This window comes from Poecilia reticulata, linkage group LG1 (assembly GCF_000633615.1).
Source record: "Poecilia reticulata strain Guanapo linkage group LG1, Guppy_female_1.0+MT, whole genome shotgun sequence".
In the NCBI taxonomy this organism is placed as follows: domain Eukaryota; kingdom Metazoa; phylum Chordata; class Actinopteri; order Cyprinodontiformes; family Poeciliidae; genus Poecilia; species Poecilia reticulata.
In genome coordinates this window covers 5763108-5787871 of record NC_024331.1, presented here as the reverse complement: position 1 = coordinate 5787871, position 24764 = coordinate 5763108, and the positions used below count along the sequence as shown (strand labels likewise).

Genomic DNA, 24764 nt, shown 5'->3' with positions numbered 1-24764 from the left:
AAATGTGCACTGGCACTATCAGCTCACCAAAGTGACTGAAAGCAAGTTGGTAGACAGACATTGCTGACTAAGGAGTTTCACTGTTTGTTGTTTTTTGGGCAAGACCTCCTGCTGCTCACGTTTGAAAAGATGAGGCAGCCTCTCCCCTCCCAAATGCAGTCTGATCTGGCACACCTGAAGGAGGTTAAGATTTCATCAACAACATCAAGACAGCCATTGTTTTATACAGTTTTAATATAAAACCATAGACATGAGAAATGAATGTTTCTCATCGATTATTCAAATTTTGGGTTGAGACTAATCCCAGGCGTGGTTGTTTTGAAGAGTTGTGATTGGCTGACATTGGTTTTAGCTTTGCCTCACATTGCCCCCTGTAGGTTTGACAATGTTTAAAGCAATACTCGGTAGTGTGGATGAACACTTTAGTTGGGCCGATTGGGTGAGAACGAACATCTCCGCTACGTTGCCGTAAAAAGATCACGTGTGGACAAGGCCTCGAAAAGCAAAATGCAGATTCAAATATCCGCAGTGGTATCAAAGTTAGTCTTCTACTCGTTGGTAGTTTTGCTTCGGTGTCCTTATTGAAAGCATGCCTTCGAGCAAGAAAAGCCTAGTGTTGTATCTTAGCAACCGCCTGACCACCTGTGATGACAAGTGGAGGTGTGGAGCTTTCAAGAGTGTGAGTGCAAGTGTGTTGTTGCAGCACAAATGGGGGAATGAAAGAAGATGAATGCATCAAGGCAGACCAACTCCTACAAGTCAGCGGAGCGATTAAAGGGGTGGTGATTTCCAGAATATTCTGATTTTAGGGGTTGTTGGAAGATGAAGAGATTTTGAGGGTAGATGGCTAAGAGAAGATTGTTTGAAGGCAGCCAAGAAATTGGAGACTCGAGGCATCAGAGGGGCAGAAATGAGAGGAAGGGATGAATCTTTCATCTGGATCCACCACTGGGATTCTTTTTTTAAACCGAGAAATACAAAACACAATCCATTATTAATGTGCATGTTTCTTTCTCTGCGAGGGTGCATAAGGCAATTGCTATTTTTAATTTGAGTAGCTGTACCTGTGGAAATTGTTGGCTACAATGACTACTGAGAAAAAAGGGGACACAGAAAGCTTTGGGGAAATTGAGGGGGGAAAAAAGAACAAGAAAAGGCAGATGGAAGGAATAAAAGATGAATAATTTCTATGGATCAAACTTAGCATAGCTTGTTTATAATACATCAGTGGTGTACAGAGACAGAGAGTGCAGCAGACAAAATCTAGTTATCAGTAAGTAGACTCCAGAGAGACTCATGGGTTTTTTTCATGTAAGAATTATAAAATATTGGAAAGAAAGACATTGAGTTGGCAGCTTTGATTCTGCCTGAATCTTATAATTGATCCCCCCCCCCCACCCTCATGTCTGTAATAACTTTTTTTCTCTAAACATATCAAATTGAAAAAAGTAAAGTTAAAAAAAGTATAGAACAGTCTATTGCACTTGAAATGTGCTTTGGGCTATGATGAAACATGGTACGCTTTTAACATTATGCTGCTGCTTTAACCTTGAAAATTATGTAAAACATAAATCATTCGGGAATTTACTGAAACACAAACAAAAAAATAAAACTCTTACTTCACCAGCAATCATAAGAATGACACAACTCATAGCCCCACTGTCAGATCGAGAAATTAACAAAAAGCTTACAGCTCTAGTGAATGTTTGATCAGTGTAGTCAAATTATTTTAAGAATCATGTATAAATATGAGGGGCTAAAAAATAAGCTTTGGTGTCAGAAGGCGGCCATTCCTCTTGCCATACAAAGGCTCTTAGGTTCAGATGTCAACCCAGGCCTTGAAGCTGCATGTTTTCCTCTCACAGTCAATAAAATACCTGTTATGATTACTGTCAGAACCACATTGGCTGTATGAGGATTTGAGCTACGTCTCAAAATAAACCTCAAACCATAATACAACCAGTATGCATACTGCTATTGCCTGTCGATGCATATTCAACACATACCAAGGATCTCAATGGAATGATGTGTAATCTTGTTAAATTATATGTGCTACATGTACATGACTGATCAGTCTTTAATAATTATTTGACAGCAAAAACATTAAAAATAAAAATTAAATAACTGTAGGCAGTAATTGGTTACCGTCAAATAGATGCTTAGAACAGATAAATGAGTGGATGTGCCGTAACGTTCTTCAGCTGAACAGAAACAAAATGTTAGTTTTTATCTTTTGACCCAAAGAGAAACGATCTGGAGTCGGTGTACGCCTTTGGTTATTACAAATCAGGCCCGAAATCTAGGAGTAGTGATGAACTCTGACCTGAACCTTCAGTCACGTAAAGGCAGTTACAAAGTCGGCCTTCAGTCACCTGAAGAACATTTCTTGGATTAAAGGTCTAATGTTGCTGCAAGACCTAGAGAAACTCATTCAGGTGTTCCTCTTTAGTCGCATTGATTACTGCAACAGTGACTTCACAGGTGAGCCTAGAACAGGGGTGTCAAACTCCAGTCCTCCAGGACCACTGTCCTGCAGTTTTTAGGTAGAAAACACTGGAGTCAAATGGCTTAATTGCCTCCTTATTGTGTAGAGACGTTCTCCAGAGTTCTGCTAATGACCTAATTATTCTATCCAGGTGTGCTGCAGCAGAGGCACATCTAAAAGTTGCAGTGGCCCTCCAGGACTGGAGTTTGACGCCTCTGGCCTAGAAGAAAAGTCAGACACTGCAGCTGATTCAAAACGCTGCTGCTGGTGTTCTCACTAAAACTAGGAAAGTAGAGCAGATCACCTCAGTTCTAAAGTCCTTAAACTTTCTCAGACAACAGACATTGTATTATTATTTTACCCTACTAATCTAGAACAAACTTCCAGAAAACTGCATAACAGACAAAACACTGAATCCCTTTGAATAAAAAGCTAAAATTTCACCTGTTTTGTGTTAATTAATGACAACTGGAACAATGATCAATATTTGATGTATATTAGCTTGATAATTTTGATGATGGCATTGGACTAAATGCAATGTTTATTGCTTGTTTCATAACTCTTATGTTTTTATGGTGTAAAGCACTTTGAACTGCTTTTGTTTGTTTGTTTGCTGAAATGTGCAATACAAGTAAACTCCACTTGATTTAATACCTAAGGCATCCTTCACTTTATCAGCTTGCATAGTTGCTGCTGGCCACCCACAGGCGTCTCCTTTGCTGCCATGGCAATGACCATCAGGTCACATGTCCTAAACATGAGCAAGCCATATGGTATTACAGAATAAAGAGTTTTCAATGGCTGCTTTTTCATTTGTACTAACTCAAATAAAGGCACTTCTAGAAGCTCAAGAAGTGCCTGTGTAAATTGCAATGCTCATATTTGGTTATCCTACACAGAAACCCAGTGCAGAACTCTTAAGCCCATAGATTTCTCTTCTTGATATCGACTTGTTTTTCTTTTTTTTTTTTTGCAAACACTGAGATAATTACCAACCGAGTTCTCACTGTTTTCACAGTCCCACGAGGTGAGGAGGTGTTTGTGAGTCCTTCAATTTTGTTGGTTTTATGTTTTTTTTTTTTTAATGGAATATTTATTCAAATCTCCTGTGGTTTCTATTAGTTTGCATTCATAACATGTTGTTACCCAACATCATTTATGATGTTTCTTTACAAATGTTGGTGACTAATGAATGAATGTGACCAACTGTGAGGAAAAAAACCAAGTCCAGTGCTTTGAGCTGATATTAAATGAGTCACACGCTGTGATTTTTCATCAATTTATTCTCAAGAGTGTCACATGGCTACGACACACAGCACGTGGAGCGGGCTGAGCGAGCACGCGTGCAGTTATAAAAAACACACGCACACACACACGCACACACACGCACACACACACTTTAAAGAGCCCGACTTCACAGGAGCGCCGAATCTTTAGGGATCCTCGATGAGGCCTGGCGAGCCTGATGAAGTCTCAGCACAGAACATGAAACCTCTGTCTCCCAGCTCTTCTGGTTGACAGCTGCTTTGCGTACATGCTATTTCTTAAGTATATAATAATAATATAATTTTTTTAACTGTTTCCTTTCTTTTGCTGGTTTTATGGTTTTCTCTGCAGCTGCTTTGAGAGCTGCAGGTTCATTGTAGTTGCTCAGCAAAGAGGAAAAACCAAAGTTTTTGTTTGCGCGTGGTTCGTGAATGGAGTCGATTTAAATCCCTGTACGCATGCGAGACTGACCATGAGTGGTAAAATATTCCTCGTTTTGTCAATGGTTGCTGCGGAAGCCTAAATAGATTAAATCGACTAGATTTGTATTCAAATGTAAATAATGTCTCTTTTAAGAAGGAAAAAATCTTCTTCTGGCATTACATGTTGGGTTTAAAACATGAAATAAGTTGTGTGTTCAATAATTCATATGTGTCAGGCATTAAAAAACAAACAAAACAGAGAAAAGTTACATTACATAAGACAAACAGTTTTAAAGAGTAATGAGCAAACACATTGATCTGTGCCCAGATCACTCTAACCTGGCAGCCCTCCCAACATGCAGTTCTGTGAAGTTAGAGAAACAAATAGAGAAAAACGTGATGAATGGAACCCGGGTACAACACAGCGTCTGGTCGTACCTCTGGAAAAGACGCCGACACGAGCAGACAAGTTGCAAAACAAAGAAACATGTGAGTATGTCTCCTGCAGCATGCCTTGCCCTTTACTCTAAAAGATTATTTAGAAGGATAAAAAAAAATCTTAAAGACCTTGTTAAAATTCTGATTACAATTTTGGTTTAGAAGTTTGTTTTTCAAAGTGTTTACACCATGTTTGCTCTTTCTCTCTTTGTCCAAACATTAGGCGGTTTGCTAACACATCCAGAGAACATGAACATTTACAAAACTTTCCAAATCGCAACCACAATGCAGCGTATGGGTATTTTACATGATAAATCAACACAAAACAGTGCATGTTTCTTACATTGATGGAACATATAATGTGTGAAAAAGGAGGCATTCATTTTGGAGAACTTACTGCAAATATTAATGAAGTGTTTTTGGTTACTGTGTGCCTACAGCTTTGCTTTTTTCTGCCTATTTTATTATTATTTTTGCATAATAAATTAAAGTCAGTCAGATTATCTAGGTCATATGTGAGAACAACTTTCAAGTGTTTCCACGGAATTTCAATCTAATTTAGATGTGGACTTTGACTGGACCGTTCTAAGATGTGAATACATTTTAACAAAATCATTCTATCGAAGCTCCGGTTGCATGTTTATGATTGTTTTTCTGTTTTGTTTTAACTGCTGCTGAACTCTATTTACTTGTGTCTGTTGAAGAAATGGACATCCACAGCATGACGCTGCCACCACCATGTGTCTGACCAGAGTAACTCCTAGCATTCATTGCTATTTGTTTGCTAATTTTCTCCAACAAATCTCTGAGGTCTTGACAGAACAACTTTATTTGTTTTCTGAGGTAAATTGCATACAGACGACTTCTTAAGGCAGTTGGTTGCAGCCAGTTTTATTTAGGACAGGGGTGTCCAAACTTTGTTACGCGGGGAAAAATCGGCAAATCAAAACGTTCTCGCAGGCAACGAAAAAATTAAAAGAAAAAAAGAAAAATCAAGCAAATGTAGTTGATTTTTTCCCCCTTTTTTTTGTAGGTAAAGGATGTTATTCATCGTAAATCCGAAACCTGAAAGGATTTGGCACATTTGCTGTTTTAGCAGAAAGACATCTGGTTTTCCAAATAGTTTTTGACTCAATTGAGCAAATTATAAAAACAGGATTTGTTTCACTTTATTTCAAAATGCTTGTCGTTCTCATTGTTAAAAAGAAAATAGGTTTTCAGTAAAAGTCTCTGGATAGACTTGGTTCAACTCCTTATCAAAGCTTGGTTATAAAACCGGGGATACTTTGTGTTGTACTTAACATTCTCTATTTTCTGTTTAACCCCCAGTGTTTCCCCCAGAAAACTTGCTAAGTCCGTTGCTTGGGGCTCTAGGGCATTCATGCAGCGGATCGATGCGTTTTTGGGTTAATTTAAAAAAAAAAAGTTGACAGGAAATTTGAAAATATCACTTCATAATTATGTGTTATTGGAAGATTGGAAGATTAATACCTAAATTCCAACTATAAAGTCTTAAAAAAGGCAATTGTAAAAAAAAAAATAAAATAAAATAAATAAACAATACTAAGCCTGGTGGGGGCACAAGTAAAGCCTGGTGGCCTGCCAGTTTTAGACTGCCTGAAACTCTGAGCCCGATTAAAAATAAAAAGTCTCCATTTGCATTAATCACCTGTGCCTGTACATGGATGAGCCAAACTGCAGCTGGAAGCCACAAAAAGTAATCTGAGGGGCCACAGATGGCCCCTGGGCTGCACTTTGGACACCCCAGATTTAGGGTAATTGGAACATAAAGTAATGTTAACACACTTTGAAAACCACATATTGTTTTCTTCCCCTCCACAAGTATTCCAACGTCTTTGTGTTGTTCTGCCACATAAAATCCAATAAGGTTTTGTAATTCCGAAATGTGAGAGGTTAAAGAGGTATGACTGCTTTTGCTGTTTATTTTTACTCATTCAGACATTATTGTTTGTGTATCTTTTAGTGTCTGAGCTATTTCTCATCCTTTTGACCCTCTTGTCTGTCTTTTCAGGAGGATGACCTGGTGCATGTGGCGTCGCTCCAGGACAATCTGTCTTTCCTTGGCTTTCGTGACCGTTTTCCTCCACCTCCTCCTGGCGCTCGTCACATTTTCCATCCCTCACCTGCCTTGTGACGCCCCGCTGCCACCCGAGATGCACTTCAGGGTTTTGGCGCGCAACGCCAACGCCTCGGCGAGGGTCGGAGGTCACGCGGAGCCACCAACAGACATCCTTCAGAGGGATTCTTCCAATCAAGACGGGAGAAGGGAAGTAAAAGTAAACGTTCAAAGGCTTCCTTACAAACGCTTGACATGGAAAGGAGACAAACAAGCGACGGAGAACAACACAGAGAGAAATGCCAACCAAACGGAACGCTGGGAGTCTGACATGTTGAAGCTGAAGGCGCTGTTCGACCATCCGCTCTACAACACGCCCAGGCCGGCTGTTCCCGAGGACGACTGGCTTATGAAAGTGAAACCAAAGATCAAACCGAGTCAGAGGAGCTCCCAGATGTGGTCAGTATTATAGTGTTAAAAGAGAGAAAATAACCTGAGAATTTCAAGAGAGAGAGAAAGATGAGGCAAATGAAACCTCAAACACATCTACTATGTTCCTACACAATATGTAATTTTGCTAACACTTTTCTTAGTTTCCTAGCTTATTCATAGCATGTACAGTGGGAGAATCTACCAGATGGGTCAGACTGCAGGGAGCAGACACAGTTCTCTGCTCCATGATGGAGCAGTACACATTGCACTGTGAAGTAGCTTATACAGCCAAAGCTCAAAAAAGCCAATATTATACGACACTGTTCCTTTAAACAAACCATAATCCTACGCTGTATCACTATCACTGTCACATGACCAAACAAATACCAAATGGTCACATTTCTCTCCCCCATCTGAAACACAAATGGCAACAAGATGGAAGCCAACATCGGTTTTTAATATCGGTCCAGTTTTACTCATCTGAATGATACTGATACTTTAAAAATTGGAAGCATAGGAGAATACCGACGTTGATACCGATATATTGTGTAATCCTAGTTCAGATATGTAGTAAATATATATATGTATATAAAACACTACAGAAGGAGTTGCATGTGTTTTTTTTGTTATTGGTTTGTTGCAAAAAAAGAACAAAAATCCTATCTGTTTACATATTTTAAGTAAACATTTCCAAATGACTAACTAGTCATATAAATATACAGGGAGGGATCCTAAAATCAGGTCACCGAGCAGGAAAGAGAGGAGTTTCTCAGCAAAATCCTATATAAACTATTTATGTGTGCTTCTGGCAATTTGTATCTCATTCAATCTTTCCCACTCATATGTGCAACCTCCATTTGAACATGTTGTTTTAGTGTTGAAAGCCTAAAATGTAGAGTTTGTCTGCTATTAGCATGTTTTGCTAACATCCTGGTCATTGAGTTAAACATTTGCTAAATCCAGCTGGCAAGCAGAACAAATCTTGGTTGGGTGTGATGTTAGTCCTTCATCTAAGCCAATGTGTCAAAGATAAATAGTCGACAGCATAAGTATCCACCAGCAGATGTTTTCACTTCACATTCTGGAAGATTCTTGGAGTATTTTCCTCTAAAGCTAAAGCTAGCCAAGTTTCACCAGTGGTAGCCATATCACAATTTGACAAACACAGGCCTAAAGTATTGTAGAAGTCTGCACAGCATGACAGCTCTGAAACTGTTTGCTAGGGGTATGTCTTTTTATTTTTGTAGGGAAAGCGAAACTCAGGACATATATGACAACGTCCAGTGGAACAGCAGCGTTAGCAGYCAGCCTCCATGGTTACGCTTTCATCTGGGCATCACACGCTGGGAGCTCTACCCACACCATGACCCCAACATGGAGCCTTTAACCCAGCAGCTCGCCACGCATCGCATCGTCAGCGCAGGTAGGGGCATGTGCAGTGCTGGCTTTCCATATTTATGCAGTGTTCTTTTTCTCTCTTGCTGAATAATTAAAGCAGAGGGGCTGAAGCTGTTTTATACACCCAATCAGGCGTCTTGGCTGAATTTTTAAGTGAAGAACAAAAATGTACTGATTTTAATTCAGATGGATAGACCTTTGAATCAGACCCCGTTGTGATTTTAAACGGAAACATCATTGGTATTCTTAGCCAAATGTGTGGTGGCAAACTAGGGGCCACAGAGAGTGAAGAGTCAGGATGGAAAGGAGGGTTCTGGTATTCCTGCAACACCTGAGGTTTGGGGCTAGACTTTCAAACAGAGGACGACTTTGAAGTTCTTCTCAAATGAGAGAGACTGAAGCTTTGGGGAGACCTTTGAGGTTCAACGCAGATGGAAGAGTGTTCAGCAGATGATCGCCAGGGATACATGAGCTGCTGGCTTTGCAGCAAACTTCTCCATGTCAATCATGTGAGTTTCTTCACTGCTTAAGTTTTTTATTGTTATTATTTGGCTGAACCCTTTCGAGGTTAACCACGAAATCCACATCTGGACTAGAGTGTTTCTTAAAAAGATAGCTGAAACTATCCTCTGCATAAGCACTGCTATAGTAGAAAAAAGCTTTGACAATCTTAATGGAATGGCTTTTGCAAAACCAAAATTCTTTGAACACCATGCAAAATGTGTGGATAGAAAAAAAAAAAGACCTGCATGATGCATCATGCTGTGTGGATGCGAGTGATGGGAAGACAGGTGGAAATGAATACAGTCAGAACCATAGAATGGTTTACATAAAGATACATTCATGTGTTGAAGGCAACGTGTATGAAATGGTGTCCTTAGTGCACATGTTGAATTGCTAGACTAGAACAGACTGCTACTTCTGTAAAGTTTTACTTAAACACATTTATCCGCTTATGAGAAATGGCGTAGTGTGTCATGAAAAACATAAAAATAAATTATTTACACAACTACATTGCATTTAATATTTCCGATGTAAATATTTTAACCCCCGACAATCTTAAGAGACTTTGCCTTGTGCGCAGCCTGGCGGGGTCACACTCTTTTATGAGGTTTTCTTTATGTGTGGTTTCTGGAACTGACGGTCTGATGGGACATTCGCCCTCCCTCCTCACTTCCCTGCTGTCTGACCGTGACATCTGCCACGTTCCTCCTGAGCGTCATGCTAAGTCTGTGGGAAGGTTCCGAACATTAGCTTAGTATCATCCTAAGCTTGATTTCACACCACAGTATCCAGTCTGGAGAGAAAACAAGTCCGAAGGCAATATGTTTTGTTTGTTTTTGTTTTTTTCCTATGTCCTTAAATAACAAAATAATAGGTCATATATCTGTTGTTATTTCTCTTTCTCAAAAATGTATCTTACTTTGTACATTTTTGAAGTATTTTCCCACCAGAGATGGTGTTTCAATGCACCCATAGAGGAGGAATTACCAAAGCAGCACGGAAAAGCCACTACAGGAGCTGAAATGCTGATGTGTATTGCTCATTTCATAATATATAACAAACATGTGACGTAAAGATGTGTGTATATTTTGACAGGCATCTTTACATCCCCAGTCTGCCTTGCCCTTTAAAATGGCCCAGTCAAAGTCCCGACTTGAGTTGAATTTGGAACGTCAGTCAAACCTTGAACATTGCTGCTCACAGACATTTTCTCTTTTCTATCAAATCCGACTGAACTTCAACTGTTTCTCAAAGATGAATGAACAAAAACACGTTGGTCTGTCACAGTACAAAGCCTGTAGTGTCACTCTTCAAAATATTCCAGAACATTATTATTAATATTAAAAAATAATAATGTCCCGATTATGGATAGACACTGCACTGCAAACCTGCGGATACCTAAAGACGTTCCTGTTTAAGTTTATGTAGAAACATGGGAACATCCTAAGCCTTCAAACTGAGACCAAAAGCAAACCATCTGTAACAATTATATAACGATCGTGAATTAATGTGTTTGGGAAACTCAGGAGGAATCTGGCAAGAAAGACTCAATGAAAGCAGCAGAAAACCTGTGTGTGTGTGCATATGTGTGTGCGTATGTGTGTGTGTGTTGCGATGGTAACGCTCTCTGTGCTTGTTTTTCAGTGCAGAAGTCTGGGGGGACGCAACTGAAGCTGGTAATGTCGTTTCCCAACTACGGACAAGCTCTGTTCAAACCCAAGAAGTGAGTTGGAGAATAAAAAAACAAAACAAACACAATGACCGTTTAGCAAAGCCTGCACTAAATGGAATCTTCTTGAAATGGCTCCAGTAAATAAACACCAGATTTAAGRAAGAGCATTGTTGGAAGGAAATCCAATTTCATGTATTATTCATTCCCTAAAGGGAGACTATAGCTGCAGCATGCTGCATTACAAAGACAGAATAAGCAAAGAAAGAATAAAAAAAAACTGAATGGTAATAATAATAATAATAACACAAAAAGCAGTTGGAAAACTGCTGGACAGAGGAAGTATCATGGAAAATGCCCCCTTCACACATATTGGCACTCCTAGAAAGTAAATGTACCTATACAAGTATTTCTAGTGACATTTCAGGAAAAAAAAATAAAATCGGTATTGGCAGGTAGGAAAACTGCAATGGTGCACCCCTAAAATATATGGCAATAAAATATATTTCAAAATGTAAGCTCTCCTGGCACAAACTCAACAGAAAATCTTTAAAGATACAAAGCGAGACAAAAATTGTGCTGCAGTCTAAGGCCACCGACTGTGACTGCACAGGCCCCGCTTTTATCAAATGGCATAGTGTTACCTGTTTTAAGGGGTTGTATACAAATTGTTGGATTAGACACATTCTGTCAAACAGAACCAGAAGAACCGAGTCGAACTTACTAGAACCTGCATGACTGAGTTCTTCTTTTCCCGAACAGACAGGAGAGAGACGAAGAGACCAACTACAACCTTTACTACTTCTCCGACTTTGAGCGACACAACGCGGAAATTGCCGCCTTTCATCTGGACAGGTAGAGAATCGCTTTATTAAAGCCCATAAATCCGCCCCGCTGCCACAGTGAGCGTCGTCAATTAAACAGCGACGTGATGTATTGACTTAATGAACGCGTGTTGCGTAACGCGCTGTGTCTCAGATCTTTCTCCTCTTTTCTTCACCCCCTTTCCTTCCCCGCTTTCCTTTCTGTACTCGTCTTTCTTCCCGTCTCCCCCTTCATCTCTCTGCAGGATCCTGGACTACCGGAGAGTCCCTCCTGCAGTCGGGAGGCTGGTGGACGTGGTGAAGGAGATCAAAGATGTCACAACTGACCGCAAATTGGCTAAAACCTTCTTTAATTCCCCCGGTACACACACTCCTAAATTATTCATGCAGCCCGCTTGCAAGGCCTTTGAAATTCTGAATATAAACAAGTGGATTTTAACCATGCGAGTCCTCTCTTTCTTTTTTTTTTTTTCTCGCTTTGACATTGGTGTCTCTTTTTCATCACCGACCTCTATTTATTTATTTTTTGTCTGTGCGCCTCTTTCTCCCTCTAGTGGGCAATGTGTGCTTCTATGGCCAGTGTTCCTACTACTGCTCCACGGAGCACGCGGTGTGTGGAACCCCACAGGACCTGGAGGCCTCGCTGGCCGTGATGCTGCCAGACCTGTCCCTGGCCAAACGCCGGAGCTGGAGGTCTCCATGGAGACGCTCATACAGCCGCAGCAAGCTGGCGCAGTAAGTAGACCCGGAAACGTCGAGCCGTGTACAATGAGGAACTTCAAATCATGCCAAATGTATTGCGATTTCAGTCAGCGAGGATTTGTTTTTGAAGATGATCAATTTACAAGGAGTACATTTCCGACAAAAATCTCAGAAATTTTGAGATTATTGTCAGAAATGTTCTTGGAAAAAATAAGGACATTTCTGAGTTTTAAATAATAAAAAAAAAATCCATCGAACACAAGAAAACGTTCTGCTTGTGAAAAGTCGAAGATTTGCTAGAAAAAAACCCGAAGATTTGAGATTAATCTCAGAAATTTTCTAGAAAAAACTTGGTTGTATAGAGTAAAAAATGTTTCGACATTTTGGAAATTTTCCAAGATTCAAAAGTCTGACATTTTTCAGAAATGTCCCAAGTTTTTCTACAACATTTTTTAAAGATTTATCTAAAAATTTCATTTGGGATTAAACTCACAGTTTTTTTACATTTTATTTATTTAGTTTTTTGCAGAATTGTCCTACAATTGCAATAATGCTAAGGAAGTATTGGTTTTTGGAAAATATGACTTTCCGTCTGTTTCAGATGGGAAACAGATCCTAATTACTGCGTGAACGTGAAGAAGACCCCTCCGTATGACAAAGGCACAAGACTGGTGGACTTCATAGATTTGGTCGTGTTGGATTTCTTGATGAGTATGTTTGTTCAAGACGGAGCTGCTTTACACTACAGTTTAATTCGGTTTGTTCATATCACATCCAGTCACAACCAAACTCATCAGAACATATCAGAAAACTTTAATTCAATTACTTGCTTTCTAGTTCTAGATACCTAGTATTTTTACTATAGATAGAAAGCAGTTAAATCACGTTTTAATGTCAGTTGGAAAATGTTATATGCCCAGTCTGCGGCATTGGGTCATTGGCTTTGCAGCAACCCTCAACAAGTATGAGGAGAGTGTGGAGAGGAATAACACAACCCGAACTCAACTCAGGATAAGCCAACGTGGAGATTCTGGGATTTAGCATCATCGCCTCATAGCTTAAAAAAGAGCTGGAAGTTTTATGGGTCGTTTTTCTCCAGGTATTCTTTAAATAGTCCAACAACATTCATTGTAGGTGGGTGACTCTTAAGTACCCTTGATATTAGTCAGCTTTTTAAGCAAAATGTAATCAAGAGGTAAAATTTGTGTATTCTATTTTAAAAACACAGCAATAACTTTCAATAATGTTATTAATAATAAGTATACTTTATTAGCATACTTCATTAACGTAACAGCAAAACATTACACTTTTCTCTTATTTACCCAAAGCAAATTAGATTGTGTTAAACATTTTTTTTTTGTTTTACTTTTTGCTAGCACCACGACACAGAATAACTGCTGCATTTTTACTAAATGTGGAAGGTCAGCCTGACTAATGCCTGATTCCCTGATACCCTCAGACTGAAAACGACTTTTTACTGTCACTGTAATAAAAAAGAAAGACTCAAGGTGACAAACAGACTTGATCTGAATGCTGTCTAGACGGATGACATCAAAACATTTAAAGCTTTTTATACGAATCCATTTGGTTTTCGTGAACTTCATGGAGTGGTGGAGCAGTAATGAAAAGCTGTGTGTACATTTCAACTTTATAAGCAACAGTGCAGAACTAAATGAATATAACAATATGGGAAAAAAAGCATTCAATTTCTGAAGAGTTTAGATAGAGTCTGTTCTTAGCAACTTTTCATTATATTAATTAATAGAGTAGGATATACTTTACTGATCCCCGAGGGGAAATTACTCACTTGTTGACTACTCCATCGAAGGTGTTAAATATTAATAATACAAATGTAACCATAAGAAATAAAATATACCTATATACAAAAATATAATATAGAAAATAAATATATGACATGTCCTAATCTGAAAAAAAACCCAACCCTCATCCTTTATGTATTTTTTTAAACGTAAAATATCATGTAAAATCAACTTTTTATTTTCTTCTCACACTTTTCTTCTAATAAAAGGATTAGAATAATGAGTGGGACTTGTTTTCAAAAGATTGTCTAATTTTTTTTCTTAAAACTTTATTGATTAGCGTCTTCCAAACATTGGCTGGATGAAGTAAAACGTAAATCACTATACATAGAAAACGGTTTCTGAAAACAAATATACTCCAACTGTATGAGCAAATGTATTAAAATTTCAACAAGAGCATAAGGAACTTCTCGAACAAGGGATGAAATTAGGTTTTGTTTAAAAAAAAAAAAAAGAAGGCTACAGGTCTGTTTTCACTCAATCTACCACGCCTGACAACCTCCCGTCAACAGAATTCACTGCACGTTACCATAACAACGAGCTTGTCCCCATGGTTCCCTCACAACTTTTTCCTGCGCAGGTAAGAAAGAAAGTTGCTAAAGTGTTTTCTTCATTTATTCATTTGTAATTTGTTAGTGAGAGTGCGTTATGTTTTAAGTAGCCGTTCAAGTTTATAATTGACACTTTATTTTATTTTTATTTGTAAACACTGATAATTTAGGAAGCTTTTTTGTTATTATTTTTCTCTGCGAGTTGTCGTCTGTCGTCGAAATGCTAGCATAGTTAGCAAACAAAAGCGGAGTGAAAACTCATATTTAGCTTATCATGGTAAATTTTGTCACGCAGTAGTGATGGCTAACAGACAAAACTACTGTGAACTACTGAAAGAAACAGTTCTATTTAGTGGAAGAAACTTAATATAGTGGTAATACAGGTGTTGTGCGGTGAGGTAGGTAAGGCTTGTCAATAATTTAACTCCGTCATCCGTTGTATTACATTCATTGTTATCTTGCTTAGTTGACTGTATATTTAATTTAAATCTTTAAAGTTACAGTGCCAACAAAATTCTCACAATCTGAACTTTTTCAGACTTGGCCACAAACTTTCATGTATTTTTCTGTGATATTATGTGGTGCACTAACATGAAGTGGAGAAAGGCAAAGCATACGTGCTTTTTACCTTTTCTTCCAAACAACAATCTGGAAAGTGTGGTGTGGAAATGGTTCAGTATCTTTTAAGATTTTTGGGATATATACCTTACTACCTCTGAAGGTAGTATTATCAACTGCCTTCAGAGGTCAACTAATGAATAAACAGAGTCCATTTGTTGTAGAACAAAACTTTATATTGGATGAAAAAATATCCCAAGCTTTTAAAAACACACAGGTGTATGAGGGTGTAGGTTCACCTCCTGACAGAATAGACATCTTAAACATAAAGCTAGAGCATTAAAGGTGTGTTAGAATGACGCAAGACTTTCCATTCAATCTGATTAAGCTTGGGTTTTTTTGAAGCATAAATTGACAGGGATTTTTAGTGTAAAATAATACCCCAAAACACCTGCAGCTGAAAATGGCAATAATACAAAGTATTGATTCAGGGCAACCAAGTATAAACTTTTCAGATTTGTATTTGCTAAAACCATTGAAAATCATGTGTGCTTTTCTTTCAACTTCATCTGCGACTCTGTGTGTGACTACTGCATGATAAAGCATGGCTGTAACCTTATCTCATTTCTTTATTTCCCTACAGAAACTCACTGTTGCAATGCAAGGTCAATTTTGCTATTCTTACACCAGCTAGTGGTGTACACAAACAAATCAGCAGCATGTTTGCTGGCTCTTCTTCGATGTGTCATAGAGACAAATCAAAGTCTGGACCCATAATTAGGAAAAAGGCCCACTCCCCTGAAAGAACTTTACTGCCTCTGTTCTCTGAGAAATGCTTCCCGACATCCTCCGGGTCAAAGGACCTTTTCAATTTCACGTCTTTCACCGAAAACCTTCCATCTAACAAACCCGAGTCGTTGTGGAAACCACCTCATTTCGTCGGTGATGCTGGTTCACAGAGAGCCTTAGCTGAGGCAAAATGGGCTGAAGGACTTCGACCAGTGACCCCTGCCTTAAGAGCTGACACCCCCACTGCAATGGCTCAGCTGAAAGCAGAGAGGTAATATTGTTTGGTAGTTAAAAAAAACTGAAAAAAATGAAATAACGTTTTTGTGTCTAAATGCTGAACTTCAATGGAGTAATGCTGAACAGAAGGTTATATTTCTAACTGAAATCCTTTCATGAAAAACTGACCAATCTCAAAGGGTCAAGAATTTCCCCTTCGAGTCCTGAAGAAGTTTCTCTTTTGCTGATTCTTCTTTGTTGCTTCAGTCTTGCAGCGGATGATGAATCGATATATGTGTCAGTGGGCAAGGGCAGAAGAAAAATGAAAACTGCAAAAGGAAGTAAACAAAATCCATATCCTCTGACCGGCATAGAGGTTTTTCAGTTGTTTGCAGAGAAGAAATACCTGGAGGAACTGTTTTACCTGAAGGAAGTGCATAAGGATACATACAGGTAGAACTGACACCCGACTCCTTTTGTTGCTTGATTGCTGAATGTTAAAATGTAAATGAGTGTGTAAGTGTAATTTTGATTTGTAGGCCTTATGATCTGCAAGTGGTCCATTCCACAGATGCTGGAACGGACCATTACGTCTTCTGCCCTAATTCTGTGGTTCACGTGACGACGACAGGATTTGGTGGAGCTGTCAGTCTTGCAGAGTGGTACAGAGAGTACGTGCTATGGACGCTTTTGCAGAGAATCAGTTTTTTCAGAAACTTCAGAATGAGCAAAATCTTTTTCAGGTAAAGTGCTTCAACTATAATTTGCCTGTCTTACTGGGGGCGCATCGTAGCTTTCTGGCCAATCACCGACTGCCGATCTTTAAAAACCCCCATTTCTCACTGCTGGGCTATCATATGCAACGTTATTTATATGTATTTTTTTTCATCTTCTCTTGGCTGCGCGTGGCAGCTGGCGTAAGACGGTACGCAGGATACATTTTCGACGCAAGTGCGAAGAGCTTCAGGATCTGCTACTTTTAGCTGTACCTCAGTTCAGAACTGCTCTACATCTGTTATCTGGGTAAGTTAGGAGGAACTTCAGTTTGAATAGTGATAAATAATACTGGAACATTTGTGTTGAAGGCAAACAGTCTTAAACGCTTAGGTGAAGCAAACAAAATTGGACTTTTAAGCCACTTTTGTACTCCCTGTGCCTACAGAGTAATTGAGGAGCTACAAGGAATAAACTGGATGCCTTTGGATGACTCTAAAAGCCTTTCATTGCTAGAATTCAACAAAGTACTGATGACGAAAAACAATGAGTGTTTTCTGACTCTACAGAAGTTATCCAAATATCAAGCCGCGCTTCTGAATTCGGTATGTCTTTGTTTCACAAAGACATCTAAAAAGAAAATGTAATTTTTGGCTCAGCATGACTATTGTTTTTGCTTTATTAATTGAAAAACGTCTAATTCTCTTTGATGAAACTTTTTTTTTATCTTCAGGTAAAAGAAGAGACTTATGAAAATAACAAGCAGCTCCAGATGCAACTAAAACTTTCCAGAGAGAACAGGAATTCTTTTGAACCCATTCATCGGCTCTTGGCCTGCCGAGAAAGCATAAAGAAACAGCTGGCCGAGTCAGAAAGCATTTTGAAGAAACTGGGAAACTTTGCGTTGCTGGTCCATCACATCATTATACAGAATCTTGTTACTGTCTTTCAGCAAGATGCCAGTTCTTTTCTCAAATTCTTTAAGGTATTAAGAGAATGTAATACAAAGTGCACTGCAAAAGTATTCATGTAGCGCAAATGTTTTGTGAAGTTAAAAGCACAAACTTTAACGTAAAAAGAGTATGCAAATTTATTCAGTCAGCAATTTGAGAAAGTTAATTAACTAACAGCATTATGATATGAATGCCAATGAACAGCAATGGTAAAGTTGTGGAGCAGTTTAAAGTTAGGTCAGGCTATGAAATGGTATTCCTTTTGAATATCTCAAAGAATACTGTTTAATCCATCAAATTATCAGGTGTTTGTTCTCTAAAAAGTCTTAAAAGTCTTAAGTTCATGTACATAAAAATAAGGTCTTAAAATATCTTAGATTCATTTAAAAAATATATGTGTGCCTTAAATACATTAATACAGGTTCTAAATTTTAAAGTCAAGATAGTTTAAACTAATGGTTACTACCTGCTAATATGTGTTTGCTAGATAGCTTTTTTTTTTTTTTTTTTTAAATGGCTAAGTGCAGACCTATTGCCGTTTGGCCGGATGACAATTTTTCCTCCATTAGCTCACTTTTGCCTACCATTATGATACTTGGTGTGCTCTGGGGAAAAAATAGCTTGGCGCTGTCTGTGTTAAGGTTATAGAGAGCCATGTGTAGTGTGAGAAGCACAAAGCCACTGCCAAGAGCTTCAAACAGAGCCCAGAAATTTCATAGCTTTTCTATGGATGATGGTAATAGAGAGGGATCCCTCTAATATTCCATATATTTATGTTTTTTTTTCAGTCTTAAATTTCATTCGTGGTGGCATAAAAATGGTTTTAAGTTTGACTTTCTGAAACCTGCAGATACTCTTGTTTATAGAGTTTGGCACAAACAGTTGCAGAGATCCACTGCGTAGGTGGGATAACATGTTAGTAGGACAGGTTTTTGCAGTGCACTACCCAAATCTGGCCTTTGTGGAAAGCAGAATTACACATCAGTTTCATTTGGAATTAACACTTGGCAAAAACCAGTCACCRGTCACTTTCACGTTGTCTCCTCTAAATGTTACTTTCAGAACTAAGACGCACTTTTCTCCCGTTAACATAAACGGAGAAAAGATGAGTTATTATGAAGCTCATCTTTTAGGAGTTGGTACGCTGATGTTTATTGTGTTATGTGTTTCTCAGAGAGTTTCATCTAAGCGTCGCAGTGTCTTCCACACTGAATTGCGTTTCACTACCAATAGTCAGTTAAGCACTGACCCACCAATCTCTGAGTTTCACAAAGCACTGGCCAATTCCTTCCTGAGGGCTGACACCATTGTTCAGGTAGCTAAGCATTTATTTTAATACAAATTTTATGATATTTAAATTAGAATATGTACTGTATGAACATCAACTCTTTTCATCCCTGACAGATATGTGACGATTTAGGATTCTTCTTGGAGACCAGCAGCAAACCTTGTGACTCGGATCAGGATTTAACCTCTGCTGAATGTTCTACTGTGACAGGTATGGTCATTTTTTTTTGTTTCTATTAATGTTGTGTTGTAGTAACATCGTGTTGCTTTGTACGGAAGCCAGCAGCAGACATGCTCTACATATACTTATTTTCCCTTGGTTTTCTTGAGATGACTTAATTTCCCGATGGTTTTCTCAAGTAAAGCTATCACCATTGGCATGGATTTAAAGGATGGATTCAGGTTTAACACACACCTTGATTAACTCGTTAATTCGAGAAAACCATCGTGAAATTATCTCACTACCTCAATAAAAACATTGTGAAATTAACCAGTTATCTCAATAAAAACATTGTGGAATTAACTAGTTACCTTGAGAGAACCATTGTGAAAAATACTCATCTCAAGAAAACCATCGGGATAACTTGTTATCCAAAAAACATTAATCGGAAAAATTAACTCATCTTGAAAAACACTTTTGTGAAATTAACTTATTTCAATAAAAACATTGTGAAATTAACTCGTTATCTTGAGAAAACCATTGACAAATTAATTTATCTCCAGAAAACTATCTGCAAAAAGTATGTGCAAAAGATGTCCGCTCTCAGCTTCCGTAGCTTTGAGTTGCAATTTTGTAAAAAAGACAAGTTTTTATTGTTCTCCAGAAGCAAACGCAGTTGCAGTGATTGATTGATCAACCTCTCTCATTCAGCTTCTTTGACAGTGGAAGGTAAAATGGTGGATGGCTGCTACTATCCTCTTTCCAAAGCCCAGCTAGAGTGGTACGTCAACATCAATGATGTTACAAAGCAAGTTGACACTGAGCATGCCGAGATCATCAAGGTAAAAGTATCTGTTTTTATGACCACTAGAAGCTGATCTTAAATATTAGTAGTCTGCTCATATCTTCTCGTGTCTCTTTGGACAGGTCTCCGGACTAGAAATAGAGCAGTTCTATACGTATTACTCATGGCTGAAGAACATCCATTTGTTTGTCAGTCAGTGGAGCTCAGCCTTACTGGAAACCATTAAGGATCAGCCTGCGTCTGTGTATGAGGAGCTCATTAAGCAGCTGCGCTGCTGGGCTCAGAGAGTCCAGACAGTGACCCCATCAAGCCGCACATCCAACAAGCTGATCATCATCCATGCTACCAGCACAAAGCAAACTCTAAGTACGTGTTCACTGTGCGAAAACAAAAGCTTCCTTTTCATGAAACCTCAAAGTGCAACTTTTGGTTTCATAAACTGAAAGTCAGATATTAATATTCTGGGGTTTTGGAAACCTTTAAAATGTTAAATAATGTAAAGCACTGAAAACTGTAAAAAAAAAAAAAAAAAAAAAAAAAAAGAACAGGGAATACATTTAAACACCTTTCTAAATTGAGTTGATTTTGCAAATTTGTGTGCGGTATCTGTGTCAAATAATACATTAAACTAGATTTGTCGCAAAAATTGCACAATTTTAACGTACAAACCACCAAGCTGCTCTTTAAGCCTCATGAAAGGTCTGCTAATGTCTATATGGTTTGAGAAATGTACTTTGTGTCTCATGATAAATCCTCTTCCTCTCTTTCCTGTTGTTTCATCAGTGGAGGTGCTTAGCATCATTAAGGAGGAAGTGCAAAGCCTACTTGTCGACCAGATGAAGAGGCAGTCAGAAACCCTCATGGAGGAGCTAGAGAGGATGACTGCTGAACTCAAAACAGAACCGGACGATGTGAATGACTTCTCTCAATTCGTCTTTACGGTAAAGAAACTTTTTCAAAATAAGATGCTTACACAAAAGAGGACAACATTTGAAAGTAAGGGTTGTATGCCTTATAACAACTTGAAATACAGTTAAAATCTGATACTTGCGTACACTGAATACAGATTTTTTTTCTCTCACTGTCGGACGTTAAATCAGACCAAACTTCTTTTGTTCTGGGTGACTTAGAATGACCAAAAATATTTATATTTGCTAAATGCCACAGTCGTTATCTTATTACCTCTTTTTTCATCCACATTACTGTGTGTTCTGGCAAGATAAAATAATTACATATCCTTGTACAATCCTGCTGGTTGTTGCTATGGAAATAGAAAGGTGTGGGCTATTAATTAGACATTTTTGATAATCTTAAAAAGTAAAAAAAAAAGTGCTACTTTTATATTGACTTGATTGTTAGAAGTACCAACAGCAACTCTGGTAATTTGATTAAAAACAATAATTTCTTCACCATGAATAAGCGTATTCAAATTAGGTTGGATCTTTGCCAGGATGGCCTACAAATCTGCTTATGTCTCTAAATTAAAGACAATTTTGTTTGTTTTACACTTAAAAGAAAGGTTTATGAATAATAATGTCATTTTAGGCCTTCTTTTTTACACTTTCAACCCAAGTGAATAATTTATTCAAAATGTGTCTTTATCTTACTGTGGCAGATGCTCCTTTATGCACTGCTTTTTCATATTGAAAAACAAAGCAATGTGTCTATACAGTACATCTTTGTTCTCTTTTTAAAAGTTCTCCATTTCAAGGATTTGATGTTTGTGCCACATTTATTTCAACATCCTTCTGTCAACCGACATCTCAACTATAGGGAAGTGGTAGAGGGAGGAGGGTATTTTAATCACAGTTAATGAAGTTGTGATCATTTAAAATCTGTTTGATAAACAGGTTGTTTGTTGCCCCTGTGCAGGTCAGGGAGTTGGAGAAAATACTGGCTGACATGCAGAGGCGTTTGGAATACATTCTCTCTCTCCGTGACACAATTTGCATGATCTATAGGAAGATGACTGAGGAGGAGCTGGCTTTAGAAGAGAAGGTTAGCTGACAGAGATGTGAAAATTATGCCATAAATAAGGCACTTCTTAGACGTGCTCTCTGTTTATGTGCATAAACTTGAAAACTTGCAACTTTTTTGGTCAGATCTCGAAATATGACTTTTTCATTTGCATCCGTTTGTGTTCTTATATTTAGATGATGAGGATGTGGGATAATTTTATTGCCCACCTGAAACAGGCTCATGCTCTTGTGTCCCAAGACCTTCCCACTGTGATCAATGCACTGGGCACAATGTTTTCATATTTGTCATATGACCTTAGACATATAGTCCTTAAGGCCACCTCTGGGCCTTTCCTTGACCCGAACCAGAATGCCAACGAGATGGTGTGTAAACTAAAATACATGGGGACACGTGTGCAAACACTCAGGACCAAACTGGAGGAGCTTAGTAATTGCAGTCAAACTATGCAAGGTGAGTCCAGATAAAAATATTTTATATGAGAAAAAAAAAAGAATAGGCATCTTTAATAGTTATGCAACTAATTGAGAAATACCGTATTTTCCGCACTGTAAGGCGCACCTAAAAACCTTCAATTTCCTCAAAAGCCGACAGGGCGCCTTATAATTCGGTGCGCCTTATTTATGGACCAATATTGAGCCACAACAGGTCTAGCAGCCGCCGACTTCATTTTCGCCCGTAGAAAAAGCACGTGGTGCATGCTGGGATAGTTGTCAGAATGCTGGTTTGTTAATAAAGTTGGACTGACCTATCTGCCTGCCGACAGTCTAGAACAGTGGTGTCGAACTCATTTTCATTTTGGGCCGTATCGAAAATCTGAATGTTCTCAAAGGGCCGGTTGTTCTAGAATATATTGATAAAAACCATTAAACTGTTAAAATATTAATTAATAGATGTTTCAGCATCCAATAAGTGTTTCTTAAAGTGAAATTTCACACTGATCAGCCGAACTTTGTGATTGTTTTTGTGTTTTTTTGCAATCAAAATCATAGATTTTGTAGTGATAATATAGGAATATTTGTCAGAAATGTTTACGATATTTGCGCTAAAATATGATGTTAAATGTGACTTTTTATTAATTGCTGTATCAGTCACATATATAACTTGACATCAAGTGAGGTTAAATTAATGTTTTTGGCCAGTTTTGAGAAAAAATGTCAGTAAAATCAGAATAAATGTGGGGATCTGTTGATTTTGTGTGAATTTTGTGTATTTGTGAAAAACTGGAAGGACTTATTGATGTAATCTGGAGTCTGGAGGGCCACATAAATAGCTACAGCGGGCCAGATTTGGCCCCCGGGCCTTGAGTTTGACACATGTGGTCTAGAATCAGGTCGTCTGCAGGTCATTTAGCACCACGTTCTCCACAAACATGCTGTGCGCGAATGGAGAAGGGTGACCATCGTCCGGCCACACCCCAGGCCAGTCAGAAGGCTCTCCTCGCCGACCGGAGTCAGACTGTTTTGTTGACATTCACTTTAGTGCAGCTCCATCTAGTAGATGCATAACGTAACTCCAGCCTCTACTGTAGAGTCTATTCTATGCGCCTTATAATGCGGTGCGCCATATATATGAAAAAAGTTTTAAAATAGACCGTTCATTGAAGGTGCGCCTTATAATCCGGTGCGCCTTATAGTGCGGAAAATACGGTAGATGTTATCAAGTTACTAAACCTCTGACTCTTTGTGCGTCCCATTAGAGCAGCAACTGGATCTAGCTAGTCTGGCAGTAGATGTCAAGAAAATTCTCGCCCGTGGAGAGTTGTGGCAACTTAAAGCTGAGTGCACTGCATGGATGGAAGAGTGGAATCTACTGCAACTCAGTGATGTAACCTGTGAAGTCATTCATTTTTATCTTACCAGAGAAAATGAAATAGCTACAATATAATTTTTTTTTATTTGAGCTACTCCTTAAGTCAATTTTAATGTCCTTCAGCCTTAAGTGAATTTGTGATACTTTTCTGGCATCTGTTCATTTCTTTGGAGCTTAAATAACTTGTATAAACCTACGCCATATAACATTTGTGAATGCAATTTATGCCTGTTGTAAATGATTATTTTAGTAATTGAGAAATTTTTCCTATGAGAGTATCAATAGGTACTGAGAAATTAGAAAATGTGATTAAATGCAGCTACCATGCGCAGTTTAATGATACAAATCAAAGTTCTATACGTGCCTGGTATCCTAAAGAAGTGTATTATAAATGGGTATGTTTCTTAAGAGCAGCATTTGTTGTTGTGGGGCTGTGACTGCTGTGCCATGTAGTCACAGCCTTACAGTTACCTAAAAAAAAGTAATAAATAGTTCTTATGGCCAGTTTTATTATTATCACTATAGTACTACAAAATATTAAACTTGTAAGTCTAGAAATCCTTATTATTCTATGATGCTTCATTTATCTCCTGATTTGTTTTCATTGTTAGGTTTCAGTGCCACAAGCTATGGAGAAAATTATCCTTTGGAAAAACCAAGCACTGTCTTTGACCAGTATCATCCCTGCTGATGACGCAGTGCTGGAAGAAACTTCAAGAATCCTGAAAAAGCTAAGCTACCAGGCTGAGGTCTTGGCAAATCTGAAGAAGTCCATGCTTAAGGAGAAACACTGGAAAATTATTCTCCACGGTTAGTGACTTTATGTATGTATGTTTTACCACATGAACCACATCTTATACAGTGCTTTGCAAAAATAATCATTTCATGTGAATTTTTTCACTGCT

The 24764-nt window shown here is 38.4% G+C and overlaps 1 protein-coding gene and 1 pseudogene across 2 annotated transcripts in view; both read left to right on the top strand.

Annotated features, from left to right (window-relative positions):
* The first annotated feature begins 4178 nt into the window (after nucleotides 1-4178).
* LOC103476899 (extracellular serine/threonine protein kinase FAM20C-like) overlaps nucleotides 4179-24764 on the top strand; it is a 46622-nt pseudogene continuing 26036 nt past the window's right edge.
* dnhd1 (dynein heavy chain domain 1) overlaps nucleotides 14260-24764 on the top strand; it is a 34199-nt gene continuing 23694 nt past the window's right edge. The window contains exons 1-16 of one of the 2 annotated variants that reach the window (XM_008429452.2): nucleotides 14260-14617; nucleotides 15790-16206; nucleotides 16419-16604; nucleotides 16691-16894; nucleotides 17064-17174; nucleotides 17314-17470; nucleotides 17599-17850; nucleotides 18993-19133; nucleotides 19223-19316; nucleotides 19977-20107; nucleotides 20193-20436; nucleotides 20854-21011; nucleotides 21943-22068; nucleotides 22224-22500; nucleotides 23747-23874; nucleotides 24471-24669. In XM_008429452.2, the coding sequence (XP_008427674.1) occupies nucleotides 15866-16206; nucleotides 16419-16604; nucleotides 16691-16894; nucleotides 17064-17174; nucleotides 17314-17470; nucleotides 17599-17850; nucleotides 18993-19133; nucleotides 19223-19316; nucleotides 19977-20107; nucleotides 20193-20436; nucleotides 20854-21011; nucleotides 21943-22068; nucleotides 22224-22500; nucleotides 23747-23874; nucleotides 24471-24669 (2749 nt within the window). In that variant the 5' untranslated portion in view covers nucleotides 14260-14617; nucleotides 15790-15865. Of the gene's footprint in view, nucleotides 14618-15789; nucleotides 16207-16418; nucleotides 16605-16690; nucleotides 16895-17063; nucleotides 17175-17313; nucleotides 17471-17598; nucleotides 17851-18992; nucleotides 19134-19222; nucleotides 19317-19976; nucleotides 20108-20192; nucleotides 20437-20853; nucleotides 21012-21942; nucleotides 22069-22223; nucleotides 22501-23746; nucleotides 23875-24470; nucleotides 24670-24764 lie in introns of those variants that run through there. The other variant, XM_017306503.1, reaches the window with a different exon arrangement.